A 26,655-nucleotide genomic window follows, 5' to 3' on the forward strand; every position below is an offset into this window, starting at 1 on the left:
TGGTGTCCTATACATGTAGGCCAGTGGCCTTTGATGCCCTATACATGTAGGCCAGTGGTCTTTGGTGTCCTGTACATGTAGGCCTGCAGTGGTCTTTGATGTCCTGTACATGTAGGCCTGCAGTGGGCATTGGTGTCCTGTACATGTAGGCCAGTGGTCTTTGGTGTCCTGTACATGTAGCCCTGCAGTGGTCTTTGATGTCCCGTACATGTAGGCCTGCAGTGGTCTTTGATGTCCTGTACATGTAGGCCAGTGGCCTTTGATGCCCTGTACATGTAGGCCAGTGGCCTTTGATGTCCTGTACATGTAGGCCAGTGGTCTTTGGTGTCCTGTACATGTAGGCCTGCAGTGGTCTTTGATGTCCTGTACATGTAGGCCTGCAGTGGTCTTTGATGTCCTGTACATGTAGGCCTGCAGTGGTCTTTGGTGTCCTATACATGTAGGCCAGTGGCCTTTGATGCCCTGTACATGTAGGCCAGTGGTCTTTGGTGTCCTGTACATGTAGGCCTGCAGTGGTCTTTGATGTCCTGTACATGTAGGCCTGCAGTGGTCATTGGTGTCCTGTACATGTAGGCCTGCAGTGGTCTTTGATGTCCTGTACATGTAGGCCAGTGGTCTTTGGTGTCCTGTACATGTAGGCCAGTGGTCTTTGGTGTCCTGTACATGTAGGCCAGTGGTCTTTGGTGTCCTATACATGTAGGCCAGTGGCCTTTGATGCCCTGTACATGTAGGCCAGTGGTCTTTGGTGTCCTGTACATGTAGGCCTGCAGTGGTCTTTGATGTCCTGTACATGTAGGCCTGCAGTGGTCATTGGTGTCCTGTACATGTAGGCCAGTGGTCTTTGGTGTCCTGTACATGTAGGCCTGCAGTGGTCTTTGATGTCCTGTACATGTAGGCCTGCAGTGGTCTTTGATGTCCTGTACATGTAGGCCAGTGGCCTTTGATGCCCTGTACATGTAGGCCAGTGGCCTTTGATGTCCTGTACATGTAGGCCAGTGGCCTTTGATGTCCTGTACATGTAGGCCTGCAGTGGTCTTTAATGTCCTGTACATGTAGGCCTGCAGTGGTCTTTGGTGTCCTATACATGTCGGCCAGTGGCCTTTGATGCCCTGTACATGTAGGCCAGTGGTCTTTGGTGTCCTGTACATGTAGGCCTGCAGTGGTCTTTGATGTCCTGTACATGTAGGCCTGCAGTGGTCATTGGTGTCCTGTACATGTAGGCCTGCAGTGGTCTTTGATGTCCTGTACATGTAGGCCAGTGGTCTTTGGTGTCCTGTACATGTAGGCCAGTGGTCTTTGATGGTCCTGTACATGAAGGCCAGTGGTCTTTGATGCCCTGTACATGTAGGCCTGCAGTGGTCTTTGGTGTCCTATACATGTAGGCCAGTGGTCTTTGGTGTCCTGTACATGTAGGCCTGCAGTGGTCTTTGATATCCTGTACATGTAGGCCAGTGGTCTTTGGTGTCCTGTACATGTAGGCCAGTGGTCTTTGATGTCCTGTACATGTAGGCCTGCAGTGGTCTTTGGTGTCCTGTACATGTAGGCCAGTGGTCTTTGGTGTCCTGTACATGTAGGCCAGTGGTCTTTGATGTCCTGTACATGTAGGCCAGTGGTCTTTGGTGTCCTGTACATGTAGGCCAGTGGTCTTTGGTGTCCTGTACATGTAGGCCAGTGGTCTTCGATGTCCTGTATATGTAGGCCAGTGGTCATTGGTGTCCTGTACATATGGAGTGGTCTTTAGTACTGAATAAACTTTTACAAATATGGTATTATTATAATTCATATCCTTGTCAGCCAATTAGATTTGTTAATTTACGCATCACACGAATGCACACAGAAAAAAATTAACAATTTAATGGAATCCACATGTATGTACGATACACAAGTAATTACGAATAAAAGCACTAAATGTCGGTATACAACAAATCCTGGAATACCATGTATTGAGAAAATTCTACAATACAACCTTTTACAAAATGTTTTATTTGGTATAAATACAAATAATGACCCTAGCCTCGGTCGACATATAGATTTGTCGGCCCTCAGAAATCAATGTTGCTGTCATTTGTTCAACAAATCTGTATATTGACCTTGGCCATGGTCATTATTCACTTTGTTTTTTGAAAAAAAGTTTCTTTGGTGTTCTGTACATGTAGGCCAGTGGTCTTTGATGTCGTGTCACAGCCATTTTGTTTTTTTCGAAAATGTGGTATCTTATGCATGCTTTGTCAGTTTTTGTTCAAATTTGATAAATACATTATACATGTTAGGATACATGTCTATGACAATTTGTTTTACAATCAGATCAAAGATGGATGAATAATGGCCATCTTGCTTTTTGACCACACTACTATAATATCTCCAAGGCTTAGGGACCATTTTCAATCATATTTGTCACATACATCATGCATATAGGTTTACATGTTCATGTTCAGTTTGTTCTATAATCAAATCAAAGATGGCCGACTGGCATCCATCTTGTTTTTTTTAAATGTGATATCTTAGACACCATTTGTCGTTTTGAAATTTGTCCATGATGATTCATTTCATATTTTAAATCTCTGTACGAACTAATGAAATTCAGTTTGGTACAAAAAATGCATGAATAGCATATTCTGTTTATTTTCTGACCATATATAAAATCTGTGCGTCCATGTGTCTGTGCGTGCGTCCAGACCTATATCTTAGACATGCCTGGACCAATTACATTCAAACTTCACACATACATCATACATAATATTATACATATGCACATCAATTTATTTCACGTACTGATTCAAAATGGCTAAATGGCGACCATTTTTGTGCTAAAAAATCATCAAATTTCAAGCATTTCTGGCATTTATGGATAGTTTTTGTTCTAACTTGGTACATGTACATACATTAGACATTATGGGTTCCTGATGCATTTCATTTTATTTTTCGGATCTGATTAAAAATAGTCGACTGGTGGCCATTTTGTTTTAATGAATGTAGTTCTAGTGCCATATCTCTGACGTGCTTTGACTGATTATGTTCAAATTTTATATATTCATTATACATCATGACATAAATAAACAGATATATTGGTTTGACTCTGATTCAAAATAGCCAAATGGCATCCATTTTTGTACTGAAATAAAATCATCAAAAATCAATTATTTGTGGTATTTATGGATTGATTTTGTACATATAATCATGGAACTATAAAGCCCAGGAAGAACAACCACTTTGTTTTTTTTGAACTATGATAGTTGCCGCGATGTTGAATATTTATTTTGACTGTTTATTTCGTCGCATTAAAAAATAAGCCGATTTATGCAAATGAACGTTTATCTCTGACTATCGGTCATTTTCGGAGTCAATAGGGCGACTTCGGGAGATCACGTGATCGAGTTGTTTCGGTTATACCATAAAAAAACAATGGCGCCAAGACAAAAACAGGACATTCAGCGGGAAAAAAAAACACATTGCCACTTCTGGCGCTCAAAGGGAAACACGGAATAAGTCGGGATATCTCGACAGCAAACAGCATATTTTTTCGAGGGTTGAAAAAAACAAGAAGTAATCTAAAAACGACATTGAAAATTATGAAAACTCGCTAAAACTCCGACCCGTTGCATGATTTCCGGTACACTGAAGGTCACCCTGCAGACCGACTTGTTTGCGCATATGTAGTGAACGAAATATTTTACTGCGCAGATATGAAATTTGTTTTCAAGTTTTCCGTTTCCAGCAAAGCGGTTGATACGGGCGTATCGGCATCAACTAACATGGAGTATGACTAATGTCGTGGAAACAAAAGCGAAAGCACTGTAAGATAAACTAAGACAAAGGGTTTTTTAATCCTCTTAGTTTCGTTGTTCTCCCTGGGGTTTATAGTTCCATGATATAATAGACATTATGGGTTCCTGATGCATGTCATTTTATTTTTCAGATTGGATTCAAAATGGCTGTCTGGTGGCCATTTTGTTTTAATGAATGCGCTTCTAGAGCCATATCTCTGACATGCTTTGACTGATTATGTTCAAATTTTATATAGTTTTATTCATTATACATTAGATATATAGATGTATTCAAAATGACCGATTTTGTTTTTTTGTGGTCTTTGGTGTCATGTACATGTAGGCCAGTGGTCTTTGATGTCCTATACATGTAGGCCAGTGGTCTTTGGTGTCCTGTACATGTAGGCCAGTGGTCTTTGGTGTCCTATACATGTAGGCCAGTGGTCTTTGGTGTCCTGTACATGTAGGCCAGTGGTCTTTGGTGTCCTGTACATGTAGGCCTGCAGTGGTCATTGGTGTCCTGTACATGTAGGCCAGTGGTTTTTGGTGTCCTATACATGTAGGCCAGTGGTCTTTGGTGTCCTGTACATGTAGGCCAGTGGTCTTTGGTGTCCTGTACATGTAGGCCAGTGGGCTTTGGTGTCCTGTACATGTAGGCCAGTGGTCTTTGGTGTCATGTACATGTAGGCCAGTGGTCTTTGATGTCCTATACATGTAGGCCAGTGGTCTTTGGTGTCCTGTACATGTAGGCCAGTGGTCTTTGGTGTCCTATACATGTAGGCCAGTGGTCTTTGGTGTCCTGTACATGTAGGCCAGTGGTCTTTGGTGTCCTGTACATGTAGGCCTGCAGTGGTCATTGGTGTCCTGTACATGTAGGCCAGTGGTCTTTGATGTCCTGTACGTGTAGGTCAGTGGTCTTCGATGTCCTGTACATGTAGGCCAGTGGTCTTTGATTTCCTGTACATGTAGGCCAGTGGTCTTTGGTGTCTTGTACATGTAGGCCAGTGGTCTTTGGTGTCCTGTACATGTAGGCCAGTGGTCTTTGGTGTCCTGTACATGTAGGTCAGTGGTCTTTGATGTTCTGTACATTTAGACCAGTGGTCATTGGTGTCATGTACATGTAGGGCAATGGTCTTTGGTGTCCTGTACATGTAGGCCAGTGGTCATTGGTGTCCTATACATGTAGGCCAGTGGTCTTTGATGTCCTATACATGTAGGCCAGTGGTTTTTGGTGTCCTGTACATGTAGGCCAGTGGCCTTTGATGCCCTGTACATGTAGGCCAGTGGTCTTTGGTGTCTTGTACATGTAGGCCAGTGGTCTTTGGTGTCCTGTACATGTAGGCCAGTGGTCTTTGATGCCCTGTACATGTAGGCCAGTGGTCTTTGGTGTCCTGTACATGTAGGCCAGTGGTCTTTGGTGTCCTGTACATGTAGGCCTGCAGTGGTCTTTGGTGTCCTATACATGTAGGCCAGTGGCCTTTGATGCCCTGTACATGTAGGCCTGCAGTGGTCTTTGATGTCCTGTACATGTAGGCCTGCAGTGGTCTTTGGTGTCCTATACATGTAGGCCAGTGGCCTTTGATGCCCTGTACATGTAGGCCAGTGGTCTTTGGTGTCCTGTACATGTAGGCCTGCAGTGGTCTTTGATGTCCTGTACATGTAGGCCAGTGGTCTTTGATGTCCTATACATGTAGGCCAGTGGTTTTTGGTGTCCTGTACATGTAGGCCAGTGGCCTTTGATGCCCTGTACATGTAGGCCAGTGGTCTTTGGTGTCTTGTACATGTAGGCCAGTGGTCTTTGGTGTCCTGTACATGTAGGCCAGTGGTCTTTGATGCCCTGTACATGTAGGCCAGTGGTCTTTGGTGTCCTGTACATGTAGGCCAGTGGTCTTTGGTGTCCTGTACATGTAGGCCAGTGGTCTTTGGTGCCCTGTACATGTAGGCCAGTGGTCTTTGGTGTCCTGTACATGTAGGCCAGTGGTCTTTGGTGTCCTGTACATGTAGGCCAGTGGTCTTTGATGTTCTGTACATTTTGACCAGTGGTCATTGGTGTCATGTACATGTAGGGCAATGGTCATTGGTGTCCTATACATGTAGGCCAGTGGTCTTTGATGTCCTATACATGTAGGCCAGTGGTCTTTGGTGTCCTGTACATGTAGGCCAGTGGTCTTTGATGCCCTGTATATGTAGGCCAGTGGTCTTTGATGCCCTGTACATGTAGGCCTGCAGTGGTCTTTGATGTCCTGTACATGTAGGCCTGCAGTGGTCATTGGTGTCCTGTACATGTAGGCCAGTGGTCTTTGGTGTCCTGTACATGTAGGCCTGCAGTGGTCTTTGATGTCCTGTACATGTAGGCCTGCAGTGGACTTTGATGTCCTGTACATGTAGGCCAGTGGCCTTTGATGCCCTGTACATGTAGGCCAGTGGCCTTTGATGTCCTGTACATGTAGGCCAGTGGTCTTTGGTGTCCTGTACATGTAGGCCAGTGGTCTTTGGTGTCCTGTACATGTAGGTCTGCAGTGGTCTTTGATGTCCTGTACATGTAGGCCTGCAGTGGTATTTGATGTCCTGTACATGTAGGCCAGTGGCCTTTGATGCCCTGTACATGTAGGCCAGTGGCCTTTGATGTCCTGTACATGTAGGCCAGTGGTCTTTGGTGTTCTGTACATGTAGGCCTGCAGTGGTCTTTGATGTCCTGTACATGTAGGCCTGCAGTGGTCTTTGATGTCCTGTACATGTAGGCCTGCAGTGGTCTTTGGTGTCCTATACATGTAGGCCTGCAGTGGTCTTTGATGTCCTGTACATGTAGGCCTGCAGTGGTCTTTGATGTCCTGTACATGTAGGCCTGCAGTGGTCTTTGGTGTCCTATACATGTAGGCCAGTGGCCTTTGATGCCCTGTACATGTAGGCCAGTGGTCTTTGGTGTCCTGTACATGTAGGCCTGCAGTGGTCTTTGATGTCCTGTACATGTAGGCCAGTGGTCTTTGATGTCCTATACATGTAGGCCAGTGGTTTTTGGTGTCCTGTACATGTAGGCCAGTGGCCTTTGATGCCCTGTACATGTAGGCCAGTGGTCTTTGGTGTCTTGTACATGTAGGCCAGTGGTCTTTGGTGTCCTGTACATGTAGGCCAGTGGTCTTTGATGCCCTGTACATGTAGGCCAGTGGTCTTTGGTGTCCTGTACATGTAGGCCAGTGGTCTTTGGTGTCCTGTACATGTAGGCCAGTGGTCTTTGGTGCCCTGTACATGTAGGCCAGTGGTCTTTGGTGTCCTGTACATGTAGGCCAGTGGTCTTTGGTGTCCTGTACATGTAGGCCAGTGGTCTTTGATGTTCTGTACATTTTGACCAGTGGTCATTGGTGTCATGTACATGTAGGGCAATGGTCATTGGTGTCCTATACATGTAGGCCAGTGGTCTTTGATGTCCTATACATGTAGGCCAGTGGTCTTTGGTGTCCTGTACATGTAGGCCAGTGGTCTTTGATGCCCTGTATATGTAGGCCAGTGGTCTTTGATGCCCTGTACATGTAGGCCAGTGGTCTTTGGTGTCTTGTACATGTAGGCCAGTGGTCTTTGGTGTCCTGTACATGTAGGCCAGTGGTCTTTGATGCCCTGTACATGTAGGCCAGTGGTCTTTGGTGTCCTGTCCATGTAGGCCTGCAGTGGTCTTTGATGTCCTGTACATGTAGGCCTGCAGTGGTCATTGGTGTCCTGTACATGTAGGCCAGTGGTCTTTGGTGTCCTGTACATGTAGGCCTGCAGTGGTCTTTGATGTCCTGTACATGTAGGCCTGCAGTGGTCTTTGATGTCCTGTACATGTAGGCCTGCAGTGGTCTTTGGTGTCCTATACATGTAGGCCAGTGGCCTTTGATGCCCTGTACATGTAGGCCAGTGGTCTTTGGTGTCCTGTACATGTAGGCCTGCAGTGGTCTTTGATGTCCTGTACATGTAGGCCTGCAGTGGTCATTGGTGTCCTGTACATGTAGGCCTGCAGTGGTCTTTGATGTCCTGTACATGTAGGCCAGTGGTCTTTGGTGTCCTGTACATGTAGGCCAGTGGTCTTTGGTGTCCTGTACATGTAGGCCAGTGGTCTTTGGTGTCCTATACATGTAGGCCAGTGGCATTTGATGCCCTGTACATGTAGGCCAGTGGTCTTTGGTGTCCTGTACATGTAGGCCTGCAGTGGTCTTTGATGTCCTGTACATGTAGGCCTGCAGTGGTCATTGGTGTCCTGTACATGTAGGCCAGTGGTCTTTGGTGTCCTGTACATGTAGGCCTGCAGTGGTCTTTGATGTCCTGTACATGTAGGCCTGCAGTGGTCTTTGATGTCCTGTACATGTAGGCCAGTGGCCTTTGATGCCCTGTACATGTAGGCCAGTGGCCTTTGATGTCCTGTACATGTAGGCCAGTGGCCTTTGATGTCCTGTACATGTAGGCCTGCAGTGGTCTTTGATGTCCTGTACATGTAGGCCTGCAGTGGTCTTTGGTGTCCTATACATGTCGGCCAGTGGCCTTTGATGCCCTGTACATGTAGGCCAGTGGTCTTTGGTGTCCTGTACATGTAGGCCTGCAGTGGTCTTTGATGTCCTGTACATGTAGGCCTGCAGTGGTCATTGGTGTCCTGTACATGTAGGCCTGCAGTGGTCTTTGATGTCCTGTACATGTAGGCCAGTGGTCTTTGGTGTCCTGTACATGTAGGCCAGTGGTCTTTGATGCCCTGTACATGAAGGCCAGTGGTCTTTGATGCCCTGTACATGTAGGCCTGCAGTGGTCTTTGGTGTCCTATACATGTAGGCCAGTGGTCTTTGGTGTCCTGTACATGTAGGCCTGCAGTGGTCTTTGATGTCCTGTACATGTAGGCCTGCAGTGGGCATTGGTGTCCTGTACATGTAGGCCAGTGGCCTTTGGTGTCCTGTACATGTAGGTCTGCAGTGGTCTTTGATGTCCTGTACATGTAGGCCTGCAGTGGTATTTGATGTCCTGTACATGTAGGCCAGTGGCCTTTGATGCCCTGTACATGTAGGCCAGTGGCCTTTGATGTCCTGTACATGTAGGCCAGTGGTCTTTGGTGTCCTGTACATGTAGGCCTGCAGTGGTCTTTGATGTCCTGTACATGTAGGCCTGCAGTGGTCTTTGATGTCCTGTACATGTAGGCCTGCAGTGGTCTTTGGTGTCCTATACATGTAGGCCAGTGGCCTTTGATGCCCTGTACATGTAGGCCAGTGGTCTTTGGTGTCCTGTACATGTAGGCCTGCAGTGGTCTTTGATGTCCTGTACATGTAGGCCAGTGGTCTTTGATGTCCTATACATGTAGGCCAGTGGTTTTTGGTGTCCTGTACATGTAGGCCAGTGGCCTTTGATGCCCTGTACATGTAGGCCAGTGGTCTTTGGTGTCTTGTACATGTAGGCCAGTGGTCTTTGGTGTCCTGTACATGTAGGCCAGTGGTCTTTGATGCCCTGTACATGTAGGCCAGTGGTCTTTGGTGTCCTGTACATGTAGGCCAGTGGTCTTTGGTGTCCTGTACATGTAGGCCAGTGGTCTTTGGTGCCCTGTACATGTAGGCCAGTGGTCTTTGGTGTCCTGTACATGTAGGCCAGTGGTCTTTGGTGTCCTGTACATGTAGGCCAGTGGTCTTTGATGTTCTGTACATTTTGACCAGTGGTCATTGGTGTCATGTACATGTAGGGCAATGGTCATTGGTGTCCTATACATGTAGGCCAGTGGTCTTTGATGTCCTATACATGTAGGCCAGTGGTCTTTGGAGTCCTGTACATGTAGGCCAGTGGTCTTTGATGCCCTGTATATGTAGGCCAGTGGTCTTTGATGCCCTGTACATGTAGGCCAGTGGTCTTTGGTGTCTTGTACATGTAGGCCAGTGGTCTTTGGTGTCCTGTACATGTAGGCCAGTGGTCTTTGATGCCCTGTACATGTAGGCCAGTGGTCTTTGGTGTCCTGTCCATGTAGGCCTGCAGTGGTCTTTGATGTCCTGTACATGTAGGCCTGCAGTGGTCATTGGTGTCCTGTACATGTAGGCCAGTGGTCTTTGGTGTCCTGTACATGTAGGCCTGCAGTGGTCTTTGATGTCCTGTACATGTAGGCCTGCAGTGGACTTTGATGTCCTGTACATGTAGGCCAGTGGCCTTTGATGCCCTGTACATGTAGGCCAGTGGCCTTTGATGTCCTGTACATGTAGACCAGTGGTCTTTGGTGTCCTGTACATGTAGGCCAGTGGTCTTTGGTGTCTTGTACATGTAGGCCAGTGGTCTTTGGTGTCCTATACATGTAGGCCAGTGGCCTTTGATGCCCTATACATGTAGGCCAGTGGTCTTTGGTGTCCTGTACATGTAGGCCTGCAGTGGTCTTTGATGTCCTGTACATGTAGGCCTGCAGTGGGCATTGGTGTCCTGTACATGTAGGCCAGTGGTCTTTGGTGTCCTGTACATGTAGCCCTGCAGTGGTCTTTGATGTCCCGTACATGTAGGCCTGCAGTGGTCTTTGATGTCCTGTACATGTAGGCCAGTGGCCTTTGATGCCCTGTACATGTAGGCCAGTGGCCTTTGATGTCCTGTACATGTAGGCCAGTGGTCTTTGGTGTCCTGTACATGTAGGCCTGCAGTGGTCTTTGATGTCCTGTACATGTAGGCCTGCAGTGGTCTTTGATGTCCTGTACATGTAGGCCTGCAGTGGTCTTTGGTGTCCTATACATGTAGGCCAGTGGCCTTTGATGCCCTGTACATGTAGGCCAGTGGTCTTTGGTGTCCTGTACATGTAGGCCTGCAGTGGTCTTTGATGTCCTGTACATGTAGGCCTGCAGTGGTCATTGGTGTCCTGTACATGTAGGCCTGCAGTGGTCTTTGATGTCCTGTACATGTAGGCCAGTGGTCTTTGGTGTCCTGTACATGTAGGCCAGTGGTCTTTGGTGTCCTGTACATGTAGGCCAGTGGTCTTTGGTGTCCTATACATGTAGGCCAGTGGCCTTTGATGCCCTGTACATGTAGGCCAGTGGTCTTTGGTGTCCTGTACATGTAGGCCTGCAGTGGTCTTTGATGTCCTGTACATGTAGGCCTGCAGTGGTCATTGGTGTCCTGTACATGTAGGCCAGTGGTCTTTGGTGTCCTGTACATGTAGGCCTGCAGTGGTCTTTGATGTCCTGTACATGTAGGCCTGCAGTGGTCTTTGATGTCCTGTACATGTAGGCCAGTGGCCTTTGATGCCCTGTACATGTAGGCCAGTGGCCTTTGATGTCCTGTACATGTAGGCCAGTGGCCTTTGATGTCCTGTACATGTAGGCCTGCAGTGGTCTTTAATGTCCTGTACATGTAGGCCTGCAGTGGTCTTTGGTGTCCTATACATGTCGGCCAGTGGCCTTTGATGCCCTGTACATGTAGGCCAGTGGTCTTTGGTGTCCTGTACATGTAGGCCTGCAGTGGTCTTTGATGTCCTGTACATGTAGGCCTGCAGTGGTCATTGGTGTCCTGTACATGTAGGCCTGCAGTGGTCTTTGATGTCCTGTACATGTAGGCCAGTGGTCTTTGGTGTCCTGTACATGTAGGCCAGTGGTCTTTGATGGTCCTGTACATGAAGGCCAGTGGTCTTTGATGCCCTGTACATGTAGGCCTGCAGTGGTCTTTGGTGTCCTATACATGTAGGCCAGTGGTCTTTGGTGTCCTGTACATGTAGGCCTGCAGTGGTCTTTGATATCCTGTACATGTAGGCCAGTGGTCTTTGGTGTCCTGTACATGTAGGCCAGTGGTCTTTGATGTCCTGTACATGTAGGCCTGCAGTGGTCTTTGGTGTCCTGTACATGTAGGCCAGTGGTCTTTGGTGTCCTGTACATGTAGGCCAGTGGTCTTTGATGTCCTGTACATGTAGGCCAGTGGTCTTTGGTGTCCTGTACATGTAGGCCAGTGGTCTTTGGTGTCCTGTACATGTAGGCCAGTGGTCTTCGATGTCCTGTATATGTAGGCCAGTGGTCATTGGTGTCCTGTACATATGGAGTGGTCTTTAGTACTGAATAAACTTTTACAAATATGGTATTATTATAATTCATATCCTTGTCAGCCAATTAGATTTGTTAATTTACGCATCACACGAATGCACACAGAAAAAAATTAACAATTTAATGGAATCCACATGTATGTACGATACACAAGTAATTACGAATAAAAGCACTAAATGTCGGTATACAACAAATCCTGGAATACCATGTATTGAGAAAATTCTACAATACAACCTTTTACAAAATGTTTTATTTGGTATAAATACAAATAATGACCCTAGCCTCGGTCGACATATAGATTTGTCGGCCCTCAGAAATCAATGTTGCTGTCATTTGTTCAACAAATCTGTATATTGACCTTGGCCATGGTCATTATTCACTTTGTTTTTTGAAAACAAGTTTCTTTGGTGTTCTGTACATGTAGGCCAGTGGTCTTTGATGTCGTGTCACAGCCATTTTGTTTTTTTCGAAAATGTGGTATCTTATGCATGCTTTGTCAGTTTTTGTTCAAATTTGATAAATACATTATACATGTTAGGATACATGTCTATGACAATTTGTTTTACAATCAGATCAAAGATGGATGAATAATGGCCATCTTGCTTTTTGACCACACTACTATAATATCTCCAAGGCTTAGGGACCATTTTCAATCATATTTGTCACATACATCATGCATATAGGTTTACATGTTCATGTTCAGTTTGTTCTATAATCAAATCAAAGATGGCCGACTGGCATCCATCTTGTTTTTTTTAAATGTGATATCTTAGACACCATTTGTCGTTTTGAAATTTGTCCATGATGATTCATTTCATATTTTAAATCTCTGTACGAACTAATGAAATTCAGTTTGGTACAAAAAATGCATGAATAGCATATTCTGTTTATTTTCTGACCATATATAAAATCTGTGCGTCCATGTGTCTGTGCGTGCGTCCAGACCTATATCTTAGACATGCCTGGACCAATTACATTCAAACTTCACACATACATCATACATAATATTATACATATGCACATCAATTTATTTCACGTACTGATTCAAAATGGCTAAATGGCGACCATTTTTGTGCTAAAAAAATCATCAAATTTCAAGCATTTCTGGCATTTATGGATAGTTTTTGTTCTAACTTGGTACATGTACATACATTAGACATTATGGGTTCCTGATGCATTTCATTTTATTTTTCGGATCTGATTAAAAATAGTCGACTGGTGGCCATTTTGTTTTAATGAATGTAGTTCTAGTGCCATATCTCTGACGTGCTTTGACTGATTATGTTCAAATTTTATATATTCATTATACATCATGACATAAATAAACAGATATATTGGTTTGACTCTGATTCAAAATAGCCAAATGGCATCCATTTTTGTACTGAAATAAAATCATCAAAAATCAATTATTTGTGGTATTTATGGATTGATTTTGTACATATAATCATGGAACTATAAAGCCCAGGAAGAACAACCACTTTGTTTTTTTTGAACTATGATAGTTGCCGCGATGTTGAATATTTATTTTGACTGTTTATTTCGTCGCATTAAAAAATAAGCCGATTTATGCAAATGAACGTTTATCTCTGACTATCGGTCATTTTCGGAGTCAATAGGGCGACTTCGGGAGATCACGTGATCGAGTTGTTTCGGTTATACCATAAAAAAACAATGGCGCCAAGACAAAAACAGGACATTCAGCGGGAAAAAAAAACACATTGCCACTTCTGGCGCTCAAAGGGAAACACGGAATAAGTCGGGATATCTCGACAGCAAACAGCATATTTTTTCGAGGGTTGAAAAAAACAAGAAGTAATCTAAAAACGACATTGAAAATTATGAAAACTCGCTAAAACTCCGACCCGTTGCATGATTTCCGGTACACTGAAGGTCACCCTGCAGACCGACTTGTTTGCGCATATGTAGTGAACGAAATATTTTACTGCGCAGATATGAAATTTGTTTTCAAGTTTTCCGTTTCCAGCAAAGCGGTTGATACGGGCGTATCGGCATCAACTAACATGGAGTATGACTAATGTCGTGGAAACAAAAGCGAAAGCACTGTAAGATAAACTAAGACAAAGGGTTTTTTAATCCTCTTAGTTTCGTTGTTCTCCCTGGGGTTTATAGTTCCATGATATAATAGACATTATGGGTTCCTGATGCATGTCATTTTATTTTTCAGATTGGATTCAAAATGGCTGTCTGGTGGCCATTTTGTTTTAATGAATGCGCTTCTAGAGCCATATCTCTGACATGCTTTGACTGATTATGTTCAAATTTTATATAGTTTTATTCATTATACATTAGATATATAGATGTATTCAAAATGACCGATTTTGTTTTAATTAATCCTGTTCCAGAGCAATATCTCTCAATATGGACAAGTTCTCGTTTGACGATCAGATACAAGATGTCAATCATACACAAAACTATATATCTTAAATTTGATAACTAATGGGGACTGTGCCATGCATGGCTTGTTAATTATAAAATGCCAGCTGAAATTACATGATCAGTTGAAAATGTTGGGGAAAATATGTTACATGTGACCTATCACACACTATATACAGTACTAACTGTTGGATGTGGGAGTTTTGAAAATGAATCATTCTGTGTTGAAAAATGATGATGAATGTTGTGTAACAGTATTTATGCTGTTGTACATATCGTATTTTGATTTATTGTCTGTATCTAATTTGCATTTCAAATACAGAACTGCTCTTTGTGTCTGTACATGTCAGTATTTTCCCTTTATATCTCACTAACCACTTTACAGATGTCAATGAAGTATGGTACAAATCCTGGAATACTCAACAGCTGTGATAGATCTAGGATTGAAATCTATCCATAGTAATTTACCTAATGCAATTTATACTCAATTTTTATCTGTTCTATGGGTATCTCAAGAATCAATCAAAGATTTTATTGAAACTTTGTATATATAGGGAAAACCACAAACATGATTATAGTTTACGATTGAATTACTTTTGCATAAATTAAACAAGTTTCTGATTCATAAAGAACCGCTTAGTGGTATTGAATAAAACTTAGTGCACAGGTCTGGGGAAAACCACAAACCACAGATGTAAAATTAAATTTATTTTTTTATTTCTATTCAATAATTACTGACTTGTGTGTACGAAGCACACACTGGGAGTTCTTGCCGTTATTGTTTTGGTTCTCCGGATAAGCCAAATATGTGTTTAGTTTAGACTTGAATTCTGTGCATAAATAGTATTTCATTTGCATAAATTAGCCATTTATCTATAAATAATATGAGTTCCACTCATCAAATAGGTATTTACTGGTAAGTGATTTTGAGTCCACAGACCTGTTTACTTTAGGGTTGAAATCCATGCATAGTAATTACATAATTTGCATAAATGAGGTCATGTTTGATTTGATTTTCAGGTGGCTTTACTGTTGATGTTTACACAAATGTTTCAAAGTTACTTGGATTTCCATCTGTAGCACCTTTTACAATCAATGAGCGTACTCCAATCAGTTTGTAAGTATATTTACATGTATTTATTTATTTATTTGTTTATTATTTTCTGCTTTTTTGTGTTTTTTTAACCACTAGAATTTATATAATAGTTGCATTATCTTTGGTTGCTAAAATAATTATTGATGTCATTTAAAGGACTGAGTACTTTAGAAGTGATAATTAATTCTGAATCAATATATATTATTTTCAAGTAGAAACCAAAATTTGGAATACGAATTTCATGGTTAGAGATAGCATGAATATTTATATATAATACATGTCATGCTGTTCCAACACCTCATCTTGAACATGCTTCAACCGATTATATTCAAACATCAGTCATATATCATGTTACACATATAAACACTAATATTTTGTAAACAATTTAAGATGGCCATTTTAATTCTAAAAATAAGCAACATTTTAACCAAGAATTTCTAACATACTAGGGCCAGATTAAATCAAATGTATGTAATACATCATGGCAAGTTCTGATTGAAAATGACTGACAGGTTTCATTTACTATTTAATGCATAACTAGAATTGGTTATATCAATGACTCTACTAGAATCATACTTTTATTTCCCCAAGGAAGTTAAAATAACAACATGAAAATAACATATAATACGTACAATAACAGTTGTAGAGAAATTTATCAAAAATCACTGAAACACAGTCGCATTCAGACACAAAAATACCCATTGAGCATAAACAAATATTACACAGTACAAGAATTGCTGCCACTGCCCTGTGTGTTAGGTATTTGCCCTCGTTTGTCCCTGTGCGTGGTCGGACAGTCCAACGCGTGTCTGCACGTCTAGTAGTAGGATTCCTAATTACGATGTATCTCATTCAGATTACAATGTATGAAGACATACAGCAATTGTAATGGCCGCACATAGCAGTAGTTGATGTGATTCGGCATACTACCTGTGTAGTAAACGTAGCTTTTGAATAATTTGGCAGCTTAGAGAATACGTTGTATGCAAAAATAATGTTGTTTTTCAAATAAATTTTTATTTTGTTCTGCATAATTTACATGTTCTTCAATACTGTAAAGGGGTTACTTTTTCACTGGGTTTTAATTTAGCTTATTTCGCTGACAGGAAAATGCGCTAAATTAAAACCCAGTGAATATGTAATATTTAGCATAGAACACATTATCTAAATGACGAAACCGTGAATTTAAAACCCACGGAATATGCCTGAAATGGCAAATCAGCGAAATTTAAACCCAGTGAAAATAAGTCATTTTACAATATTGAAAATATACATGAAATAGTTGTATTACCACAAAGAAATTTGTATAAAATTATTTCACCATCAAATTTGTGAATTTTTTTTTTCAAAAGCATATTCCAGTCTGTTGTCAAGGAAATTGGCAGTTTCCCTGGAAACGGAATCTATGCTGGTACACTTATGTTAGCAGCCTTTGAAAACTCAGATTACCTGAAAAAATATGATGATGAGCATTTTGGAAAGTAAGTATGATTTGTTTATTTATTATATATATTAATAAATACAATAAATATTTATGTCTGGTGAGATACAATGAAGATTTCATTTCATGTGAGTTCATGCGCACACAATCAAATGTATTTCTAATCAAGAAGGCTATATTGGTTCTTGGAAAGATTAATATGTGTAAATAAAAATTAGATTCATATCACTGATTTTTAAAAAAAAGCGTAATTTAGTATTTTCAGAAATACTAATTTTGCCCTACTCATTTTTCATGAGAGGATACAGTATATGGTAATTTAAACAAAAGCAGACAAATGAAGAACAATGCCTTCCAATCCCTGATTAATTGAATTCACAACTTTTTGTAATGATAGTATTTCTAGGAATATATGTTTGTCTTGTGATTTTGTGATCATTTTACATTTTGTATGACTTCAAATTGGGATCTTTATCAAATATCACATACCCTTTATAAATGCTACATAATATTTTTCTTTCCATTTTGTTTTGTAACCCATGTGTAAGAGTTAAGTGGGATCACCAGAAGCAAATAGTAGTTTTACACTGGACTTGATCACCCTCTATTACATAAACTACACATGTATGCAAGAAGTTTCACATTTACTTGTCTTGTTTAGAAGATATTATCAAACACTTTAATCTTACTTTAAATATGCTTAAATGCAAATTTATGCAAATTATCTAATTGGAAATGCATCAATGTAGAGAATGTAGGAACAAATTGATGTACTATAGCTTATTATTGTACATCTGTCACTGTTATTTTCATCCTACCATATAAGGAAATGCGAATTCCAAATATGGAATGATTACTCATAGTATAGCATAGTATAATATAGAATAGAACAAAATCCTGTAGTAAATACATAATTTTTTATGGGCAACTGAACACATGCACAACATTAAAATGTGCAACATATAAAATAAATAATAAACTTATAGTTTGTTAACATTTAAATTATCATTAACAAACTTGCCCAGGTGTATGTACTTCATTTTTGTTTCATTTTCATAATAGTGCTTTAAGCTGGATGACTGATTATCAAATTAAAGTTGGACGTATTGGTCATAAACAGATAGAAAATGTCATACAAGATACTACACCGTGAGTGGCTAAATTTTCAACTTTATATTTCATATTATTTTAGAAAACTATTTTGTTCTTATATTATGTAGTATGAACCTTTAATTTCCATAGAGTAATTTTTGTGAGTCAGTGAATATGACAAATTTCGCTGCTTTTTTTTTCGTAATCCTATGATTTGTTTCATATTTTATCACTGAAACCACTACATATGGGTCCTCAAACCAATACATATGAACCCCAAACCACAACATGGGGCCCCCAATACACTACATATGGGTCCTCATACAACTATACATCTGGATCCTCAGACCACAACATATGGATCGTCAAACTATTAATTATGAGATCCTTAAACCAATACATATGGGCCCTCAAATCACTCAAACCACCACATGTGGATTGTCAAACTACTACATATGGATCCTGAAACCCCACTACATATGGGTCCTCAAATCACTACCTGTACTGTAGATCCTCAAATCACTACATATGGCCCCCAAACCACAGCATGTTGGCCCCCAATACACTACATATGGGTCCTCAAATCACTACCTGTACTGTAGATCCTCAAATCACTACATATGGCCCCCAAACCACAGCATGTTGGCCCCCAATACACTACATATGGGTCCTCAAACAACTATACATTTGGATCCTCAGACCACAACGTATGGATCGTCAAACTACTACATATAGTTCTTCAAGCCACAACATATGAGCCCTCAAACCACAACATAAGGGTCTTTAAATCTCTACATACGGGCCCTCAAATCACAACATATGGTCCCCAAACCAATACATATGTGTTCTCAAACCATTGCACATGGGTCCTCAAACTACAAAGTGCAGGTCCTCAAACCGCAACATATGGATCCACAAACCACAACCTGTTGATCCTCAAACCGCAACATATGGATCCACAAACCACAACCTGTTGATCCACAAACCACAACCTGTTGATCCACAAACCACAACCTGTTGATCCTCAAACCACTACATATGGGTTTTCAAATCATTACATGAATATGTTTTTTTTCTGTGTCACTGACAAATCACTTGTAATGTTGTCAACAAAACATACCTTGATCATTTTAAATATTCATTATTCATATAATTATTCATGTGCAAACAGACAATATATCAACATCAAATGCCCTAATCTTCTTTCTTTGCATCAGAGCATGACTGACATTAATTATTATTTAGTCAAGCCAATGAGTATGCGTTCATCTTTTATCCAAAGTACAACGATGTTGTCTGCGTATATTGATCTTTTGATCTATTCTACCATTAATAATTAATTATATGCAGAATGCACCATATGATCTGTATCACTTACAATTGTGGTCACAGACTGTGAAACTCTACCACATTTAAAACTTCATTTGAACAAAAAATAATTCATTACAATCTTTCAGGTATAACAAAAATAATATTTGCATAATTTTATTGTGTTCATTATGTATACGCTAATTCCAACCCAACAGATATGTTAATTTACAATCTATTTACGAGTTAGAGTCAAGTATTTATCTCAATTTACCCTGAAATTATTCATTCTGAGAAACATTAGCTATGTTGACTGGTGAAAAATATTGAAAAACAAATAATTTACACAACGCAAATGGAAACATGTTTCATCCAATCAATCTCCAAGTAACAGTTCTTCGGTGATGACAGGTGTCAGATGATGTTTCATTTTAGATTCATATCCCACCTACCAAATCTCAGTTTCCCCCCTTTTACAGAAACCACACATATAAAAGTAATGGAGTATATCAAAATATGTAGACAACAAGTAGATACATTTGTATCAGTAAAAAGATAAATAATTATTATTTGAATAGTATTAAGTTACAGATTACAGGTTAACATATTTTCATGTAATAACAAATAAAAATAACTTTCAATATTATTAAAATATAATTGATTGGTAAATGTCCATATTTCACTTCAAAGAAATATTTGCTTTAGTTCCAAATTGAGAACAGTGACAGATGGTATCATTTTCTATACAAAACATTGTATTAATATTCAGCTGTTCTGTTTCTGACTCCGATTTGAAATCACTCCGATCTGCTGACAAAAAATATTGTCAGATTATTAATAATTTAAATTGTGTCATTTCATAATTTCTAAACTTGTTTTATATCCTCTGCTTTGCACTCAAGAAGTTGGAAAAATTATTATTTTATTCTTTATTCATAGTCAATTTTGTACAATATTAAAACATTTGCTGATAAACAATCTTTAGTTAGAATGAAAATAATGTATGTTCTGGAACCATCTCAGGAAGTTCACAATACAAATATAAAACCTCCCAAGTGACTTTATCATATACCTAGTATTGCCCAGCCTCGTAACACAATAGTTTTCAATATCATGCCCAGCCGAGTGTGCCCAGTTTTCATCAATCAAAACAAAATGTGTTATTCTAAATTATATTGTGTGTTTAACACTTGTACGTACTTTCAATGCACAACCTTGGGTCATAATAGCATAATCCATGAAGATTAGTAGCCGCTTGTTCAGCACAACCATAACACTTTCACTATAGATGATAGTGGGTAACAGGTGTACAATATTCTTTTCAAGACCTGATTTAAAATGGCTCATATTAACTGCTGGGCATCTCGTTTTTTTCACTATGTTCTATTTCTCTACATCAGCTTTATTGTCTCAAACTTTTACATAAATCATTGTGTCTTTATTTAAAGGGCATTGGTCGTCACGCCACGCATATGTGACTTTTGTGTTGATAAAAATTGATCTTCCCACAATCCAATGCGCTCTTCTAATGGAAATCACGAGTATGAGTTTTGACCTGAGCACAAAATGCACTAATTACCGCCTTCGATACCTTTTAATCACCAAGGAAATTACATAGTTAAATCTTAGTAACGTCTCAGTTTGTACTTGCTGGTCTGCACAACAGTAAAAGTCGCCATCTTTGTTCATACGAGTCCCATATCTCGCGCATGCGTTTCGCAACGACCCATCACCCTTTAAAATCATGTGTAATTTACAATAACGTTTTCATTACAGAGGCGTAATATTTCTGTCGTCATTGAAGCAGTACATGATAAAGGAAATGCAGCAAGTCTTTGATGAGAACACAGTGGAGGAGTGGATAGATGTTTATCTTAGACCATGGACGGATAAATTTGATAGCACTCTCCAAAAAGCGCAAGAGCAACTACGATTACTGGGTGAACCTGAACTTGAAAAATCCCAAAGATACCATAATAATCATTTAGTACCAATTTCAAATACTTTGGTAGAGGAAGATGATGACTCATTATTTTATTAATGTAATGCAGGACATTACTGAATTGAAAGAAGAATAGATCTCTTAAACATCAGTGCGTTGGTTTGTGAACTTGAAATTGGTACAATGTTACAAGGACAATAATTCGGCCATATGATATAGTCATGTTATAGTGGCACATCACTGCGTACGAATCTGTGTCTATAAATGTCAGTATGCATTTATATTACACTCATTTCAACCTAGACATTATGACCAATGGCTGAGTGTTTTGTCAGTTATTTTTTAATTTAACAATTTACAAACTTCAATCTTTGAATTTATGCTTTTTTTCTTCCTATATATGTGCAGGAAAAATGCAAATCTCTGAGCTTCCATTACATTTTACCACATTATAGTTACACTGGACTCCAATGACTGTTTACCACCAAACGTTTTGAAATAATACACTGCACATGCTGAATACCTTCATGGAAGGCCAACATGTACGGGAAAAACGGTATGTGAACGTATTAGCTTTGTTGTCATCACAGAAGTTAGATCATAGCTGAATTCTCTGTCTTCAATTTTTGTAATTTTTGGGACAAAATAATATATTTGATTTCTTAAAAACTTATAATTTATGTGAACAATTTGTTTGATCAAATTAGGTTAAATTGACATATTTTTAACAGCCAGAACTAAACTGAATTTTGTTTTATGTATGGGATCCATTGTAAACATTTATAGAAATATTGATGATTACTGTGAATAACTTAACCCAACCCACAGGGAAATTCTTAGAAAACTACACATTTGAACTCATAACATGAATATAAAAAAATAATTAAGGCATAATCCGTCCATGCCCCTTTTTATGTTTCCATATATGTCAATTTTGTGCAAACCATAGGGAATCAGAATATTATTTTAACCATCACTGTACCAAATTCAACCCAACTAGTTATCAAATTTATTATATTCTGTATGTTAAACAACATCAAAAAATTCTACTTTATTATTGATCCTCTTTCTGGGTTGAGTCTCCTTTATCTTCTGTACTTCTCAGAGAATGTTTTGTTGTTGTGTAATCTTTGTTTTTATTTGTTTGTTTGTTATGGGTATACTTTCAATCATGGAGGTACCGGTAACTGTCCTTTACCTCCATGCTTCAATAATGTAATTTTGTGGTAAATAAAAATAATTGTCATTCATTACAAATTTAAACCAGTCAGATAGCTACATTCATTTTATGAACTCAGGGCTGCTGGAGTTTAGTATAACTATAAATAGCGGTTCTTGGGTAGTAAATGTAAAGGGGAACCGATACTATAAATAGGGGCAAGATGGCCACTAAAATTAGTATGCTAATCCAAACCAAGCCACTCACATCGTGGCGGGAGCTTTGGGAAATGTGCCATTTATGATATTTAGAGATCAAGCTGTGATTCCAAATACATTTTACGGGGGCATGAACATGTATGCTAGTGTTGTCTGGTCGGGCTTTTGATGTATAAATGTTGTTGTTTTCGATCGAAACGTACCCCGACAAGTAAAAATCACGAGTTTAAAATGGCGGCTAATGTTTACTTAATTTACTTAGTGGGCAGAGGCGGAGTTAAGCATGTGGTGCAATTCATGGGATTGAGCGGTTCCCCTTTAAGAATAATGCTATTCATTTATCCTGAATTAGAAGCAATATGTTAATACAAAAAATACTGCCACCTAGTGGTGGGATATTTTTACATTATCTATGGTGGCACTGTTTTGCTGTCTCAATAAATATCAGGAGATTTATTGTTGCGGTTCAATGAATATAACTTGGTTGATTTTGAGGGAAATAAATGGTAAAAATTGTTTAAAAAATACAACTTTGCTGTAATGAACAGTTTCTTTTACATACATTCACAAGAATTTTTGTACATATATGATATTTTCGCAATAAAACCTATTTTGTTGTTTCAAGAAATTATACATCATGATTCAGTTATTGTTTTCAGCTTTCTTCTATTATTCAATACTGTATACAATCTAATTTTTGGCTTTTTCACTGATATCTCACATACTAACACTCAAATTTGAATGAAAATTGGTACATAGATTGCTCTAGGACAATATGCAGAAGTTTTGGCTTAAAATCTGTGCATATAAATTGCATAACTAGCAAATTTACTGTACTAATCGTCACATTTCACTGACAAATACTTTAATTTTGAAAATAATTTATATTGATTATCTAATTATTATAAACCAATTATTGACTGATATCCCTAAAATTATATTTTCTGCGAGTATTGTTTTCCTAAATAACTGCATTGATTTCATTTGCATATTTTGGGAAGGGTGTGGTCATTATTGCCAAAAGCACATCTACTCGTGCCAAGGTGTAATCATACCAAATATGAATAAAATCAACACGGTGGTGGTAGAGATAGCAGCAAATAACTACATTGATATAATTTGCATATTTTTGGGAGGGCATGGTCATTACTGTCAGAAGCACATGTACTCGTGCCAAGGTGTAATCCTACCAAATTAGCATTACCGCCATAAATGATGCCAAATGTTGAATACGGAGAATTCCCGTTCTGAGTAATTCTGAAAGTAATCATGAGTCGCTGAATTGCCATGGAAAGTTAACAATAAGTTAGTAAGGACCTCTCCAAAAAAAAAGTTTGAATCTATAAAATACATCATCGTAATATTTTACAGGAGATTTTGTATCCTGTAAATTGAACTTACGATACTTTAGTTTTCTGTTATGCTTGAAGGAAACGTAAAACCATTGTTGATATCATAAAATATAAGTGTTCAAATTTGTTGGTTGTGATGGAAAGCTCTTTCTATATTGAGGGCCTGCAGCTTGGGAACCATATTTTGGGTCCATCAGCTTATTTTCATACATGTAACACAATAAGTGTTGCCACATTCAAGTTCATGCTACATAATTTGATCAATACAAATTTGATAACAGGATACTTCAATACAGCCTTCAAATCAACATCGGGTCATTATAATACTATCACGTCCCACAAATTTCTACCGGGCCTCAAGATGTCTTCTTACCCAGCACTGACATCCTTATAAATCTAACTATTTTCTCTTTCCTTGACAAGGTAAGTCTATTCATTAAGAATTGCAGTAAGCTGTGAATGGAATATTGATGTTATAATCAGTATCCTTAGCAGCTAATACTAACACATCGAATATGGCCCTGGAAACCTTGGTAACTGTTGGATTGCAACGGATTGTCAGACCATGTAAAAAAGCTGTACTCAGTAGACAGTCATCACCAGTGTTCTATTGTTCTGTGTTGAGCATGTGCAGGAAACCCAGGTGTACTCATTTGCATAAAAACAAGAGAATACATTACAATTTCCCCATCTTTAAGTTTGAATAATATAAATTGACAGATAATTGATAACAGGTAAATGACCAAATATATATATATATATTTTTTTCTTTTTTATCTAGTATATGTATATTTTTTTTTTTCTTTTAAACGAAACACTAATTATACAACATACGATACACACAAAATAACTTGAGAACTGGAGTGGACTATCCAGAGTTCTCTTAGTAGGTCATGGGATTATTCTGCCCTGTGAAAAACCTACAACATGTACAGAAATTTACAATTCCAATCGAACTGGAGCATGTCTTATTTTTTCTGGATATCTGCGCACTTCTATTGGAAGAGATTCAGTTTCTTTAGCATCTAAAGTGGGCACTTGACTATCTGGTTTCACGTTAAGATCAACTGTTTTATCTTGTGTAATGTTGATATTTCTAGATTCAGTATTAATATTTTGTGTAATAGGTGAAACTGTCCGAAGGCAAGAATCAGAACGTTGCAGTTGTTCAATATGCCGACGACAAATTATACCTGGTTCAATTTCCACAAGATATGTCAACGGGCCACACGTTTCGACGATCACACCTTGTTTCCACTTTTCCTCTCCTCTATAAAATCGAGCACAGACGTGGTCCCCTATTTTGTATTGTCTATGCACAGCATTTTCGCGAGACTTTCTTTGTGCTTCATGTTGTTTTTCCACTCTTTTGCGAATATCGGGTTTTAATAAATCGAGGTGTGTACGTAATTCTCGTCCAAGAAATAATTTGGCAGGTGATTCATTTGTTGTTGCATGTGGAGCTCTACGGTAAGTGAATAGAAAATTATCAAGTTTGCACTGCAAGCTTGACGACGACTTATCAGTTTTCATAGCTTGTTTAAATGTCTGTACACAGCGTTCTGCTAACCCGTTAGTGGCGGGATGACAAGGTGCAGTTTTCTTGTGCCGAATTCCATTCTTCTTTAAGAAGGTTTTGAACTCGTCAGATGTGAATTGTGGTCCGTTGTCACTTACAAGAATCTCTGGTAAACCATATTTAGCAAACAAATTTCGCAGTACTTCTATTGTGTCAGACGAAGTAATTGATTTCATAGTAATCACTTCCGGCCACTTAGAATAAGCGTCTTGTATGACTAAAAACATCTTACCCAAAAATGGACCAGCAAAATCAATATGGATACGCTGCCATGGTCGTTCAGGCCAATTCCATGGATGAAGTGGTGCTTTACTTGGCATATTTTGTGTACTTTGGCAATCAACACATTCCTTAGCTTTGTCTTCAATTTCCTTGTCTAAACCTGGCCACCAGATGCAACTTCTTGCTAAGGCCTTCATTTTGACTATTCCTAAGTGACCGGTATGAAGTTCGCTTAATACATTACTTCTTAGTTTATATGGCACAATAACACGTATTCCCCACATGAGGCAACCTTGATAAACCGTAATCTCATTTCTGCGAGTGTAGAAAGGTGCAAGCAATTTCTCACAATCATTTACCCAACCATTCTTGGTGAACTCCAACACCTTTGCCAGTATTTGACTTTCCTAGTCTCATTGCATATGTCTTCGGATGAAACAGGCAACTGCTCAATTTGTGACATGTTAAAAACCTTTACGTAATCATCATTTTCTGTAGAAATTAACAAAGGTAGACGAGAGAGTCCATCAGCATTTCCATGTCATGATGCACTCTTATATTCTATGTCATATGTATGACCAGACAAAAAAATTGCCCAGCGATGCATTCGAGCTGCGGCTAACGTTGGAATGCCTTTTTTAGGACCAAAAATAGAAGTTAAAGGTTGATGGTCGGTGACAAGTGTAAATCTGTTGCCATATAAATATTGGTGGAATTTGTTTACGCCATAGACAAGACTCAAAGCTTCTTTCTCGATTTGTGCATAGTTCATCTCTGCCTTATTCAGGGTCCTTGACGCAAATGCAATTGGTCTCTCGCTGCCGTCGCACATTGTATGGGATATCACTGCGCCTATTCCATATGGTGATGCATCACAGGCCAATTTGATGGGCAACTTTGGATCAAAATGTGTCAGAACTCTGTTTGAAGCAATTAAGTCCTTCGCTTCTGCAAAGGCATTCTCACATGCCAATGACCGTTTCCATATATGGTTCTTTTGCAAGAGCTGATTAAGTGGTTGGAGTACTGTAGAAAGGTTTGGTAAAAAACGACCATAGTAATTTATCATACCCAGGAATGAACGCAAT

The 26,655-nt window shown here is 39.6% G+C and overlaps 1 protein-coding gene across 1 annotated transcript in view; it reads left to right on the plus strand.

Annotated features, from left to right (window-relative positions):
- Positions 1 to 23,042, plus strand: part of LOC144350657 (uncharacterized) — a 62,334-nt gene extending 39,292 nt beyond the window's left edge. The window contains exons 12-15 of the mRNA XM_085502133.1: positions 15,179 to 15,275; positions 16,607 to 16,735; positions 17,758 to 17,844; positions 20,872 to 23,042. Coding sequence (XP_085358259.1) covers positions 15,179 to 15,275; positions 16,607 to 16,735; positions 17,758 to 17,844; positions 20,872 to 21,136 — 578 coding nt within the window. The 3' untranslated portion in view covers positions 21,137 to 23,042. The remainder of the gene's footprint in view (positions 1 to 15,178; positions 15,276 to 16,606; positions 16,736 to 17,757; positions 17,845 to 20,871) is intronic.
- The last annotated feature ends 3,613 nt before the right edge of the window (positions 23,043 to 26,655 follow it).

The sequence above is a fragment of the Saccoglossus kowalevskii genome, chromosome 8, assembly GCF_978046115.1.
Source record: "Saccoglossus kowalevskii chromosome 8, keSacKowa6.1, whole genome shotgun sequence".
NCBI classification, from domain to species: Eukaryota; Metazoa; Hemichordata; class Enteropneusta; family Harrimaniidae; genus Saccoglossus; species Saccoglossus kowalevskii.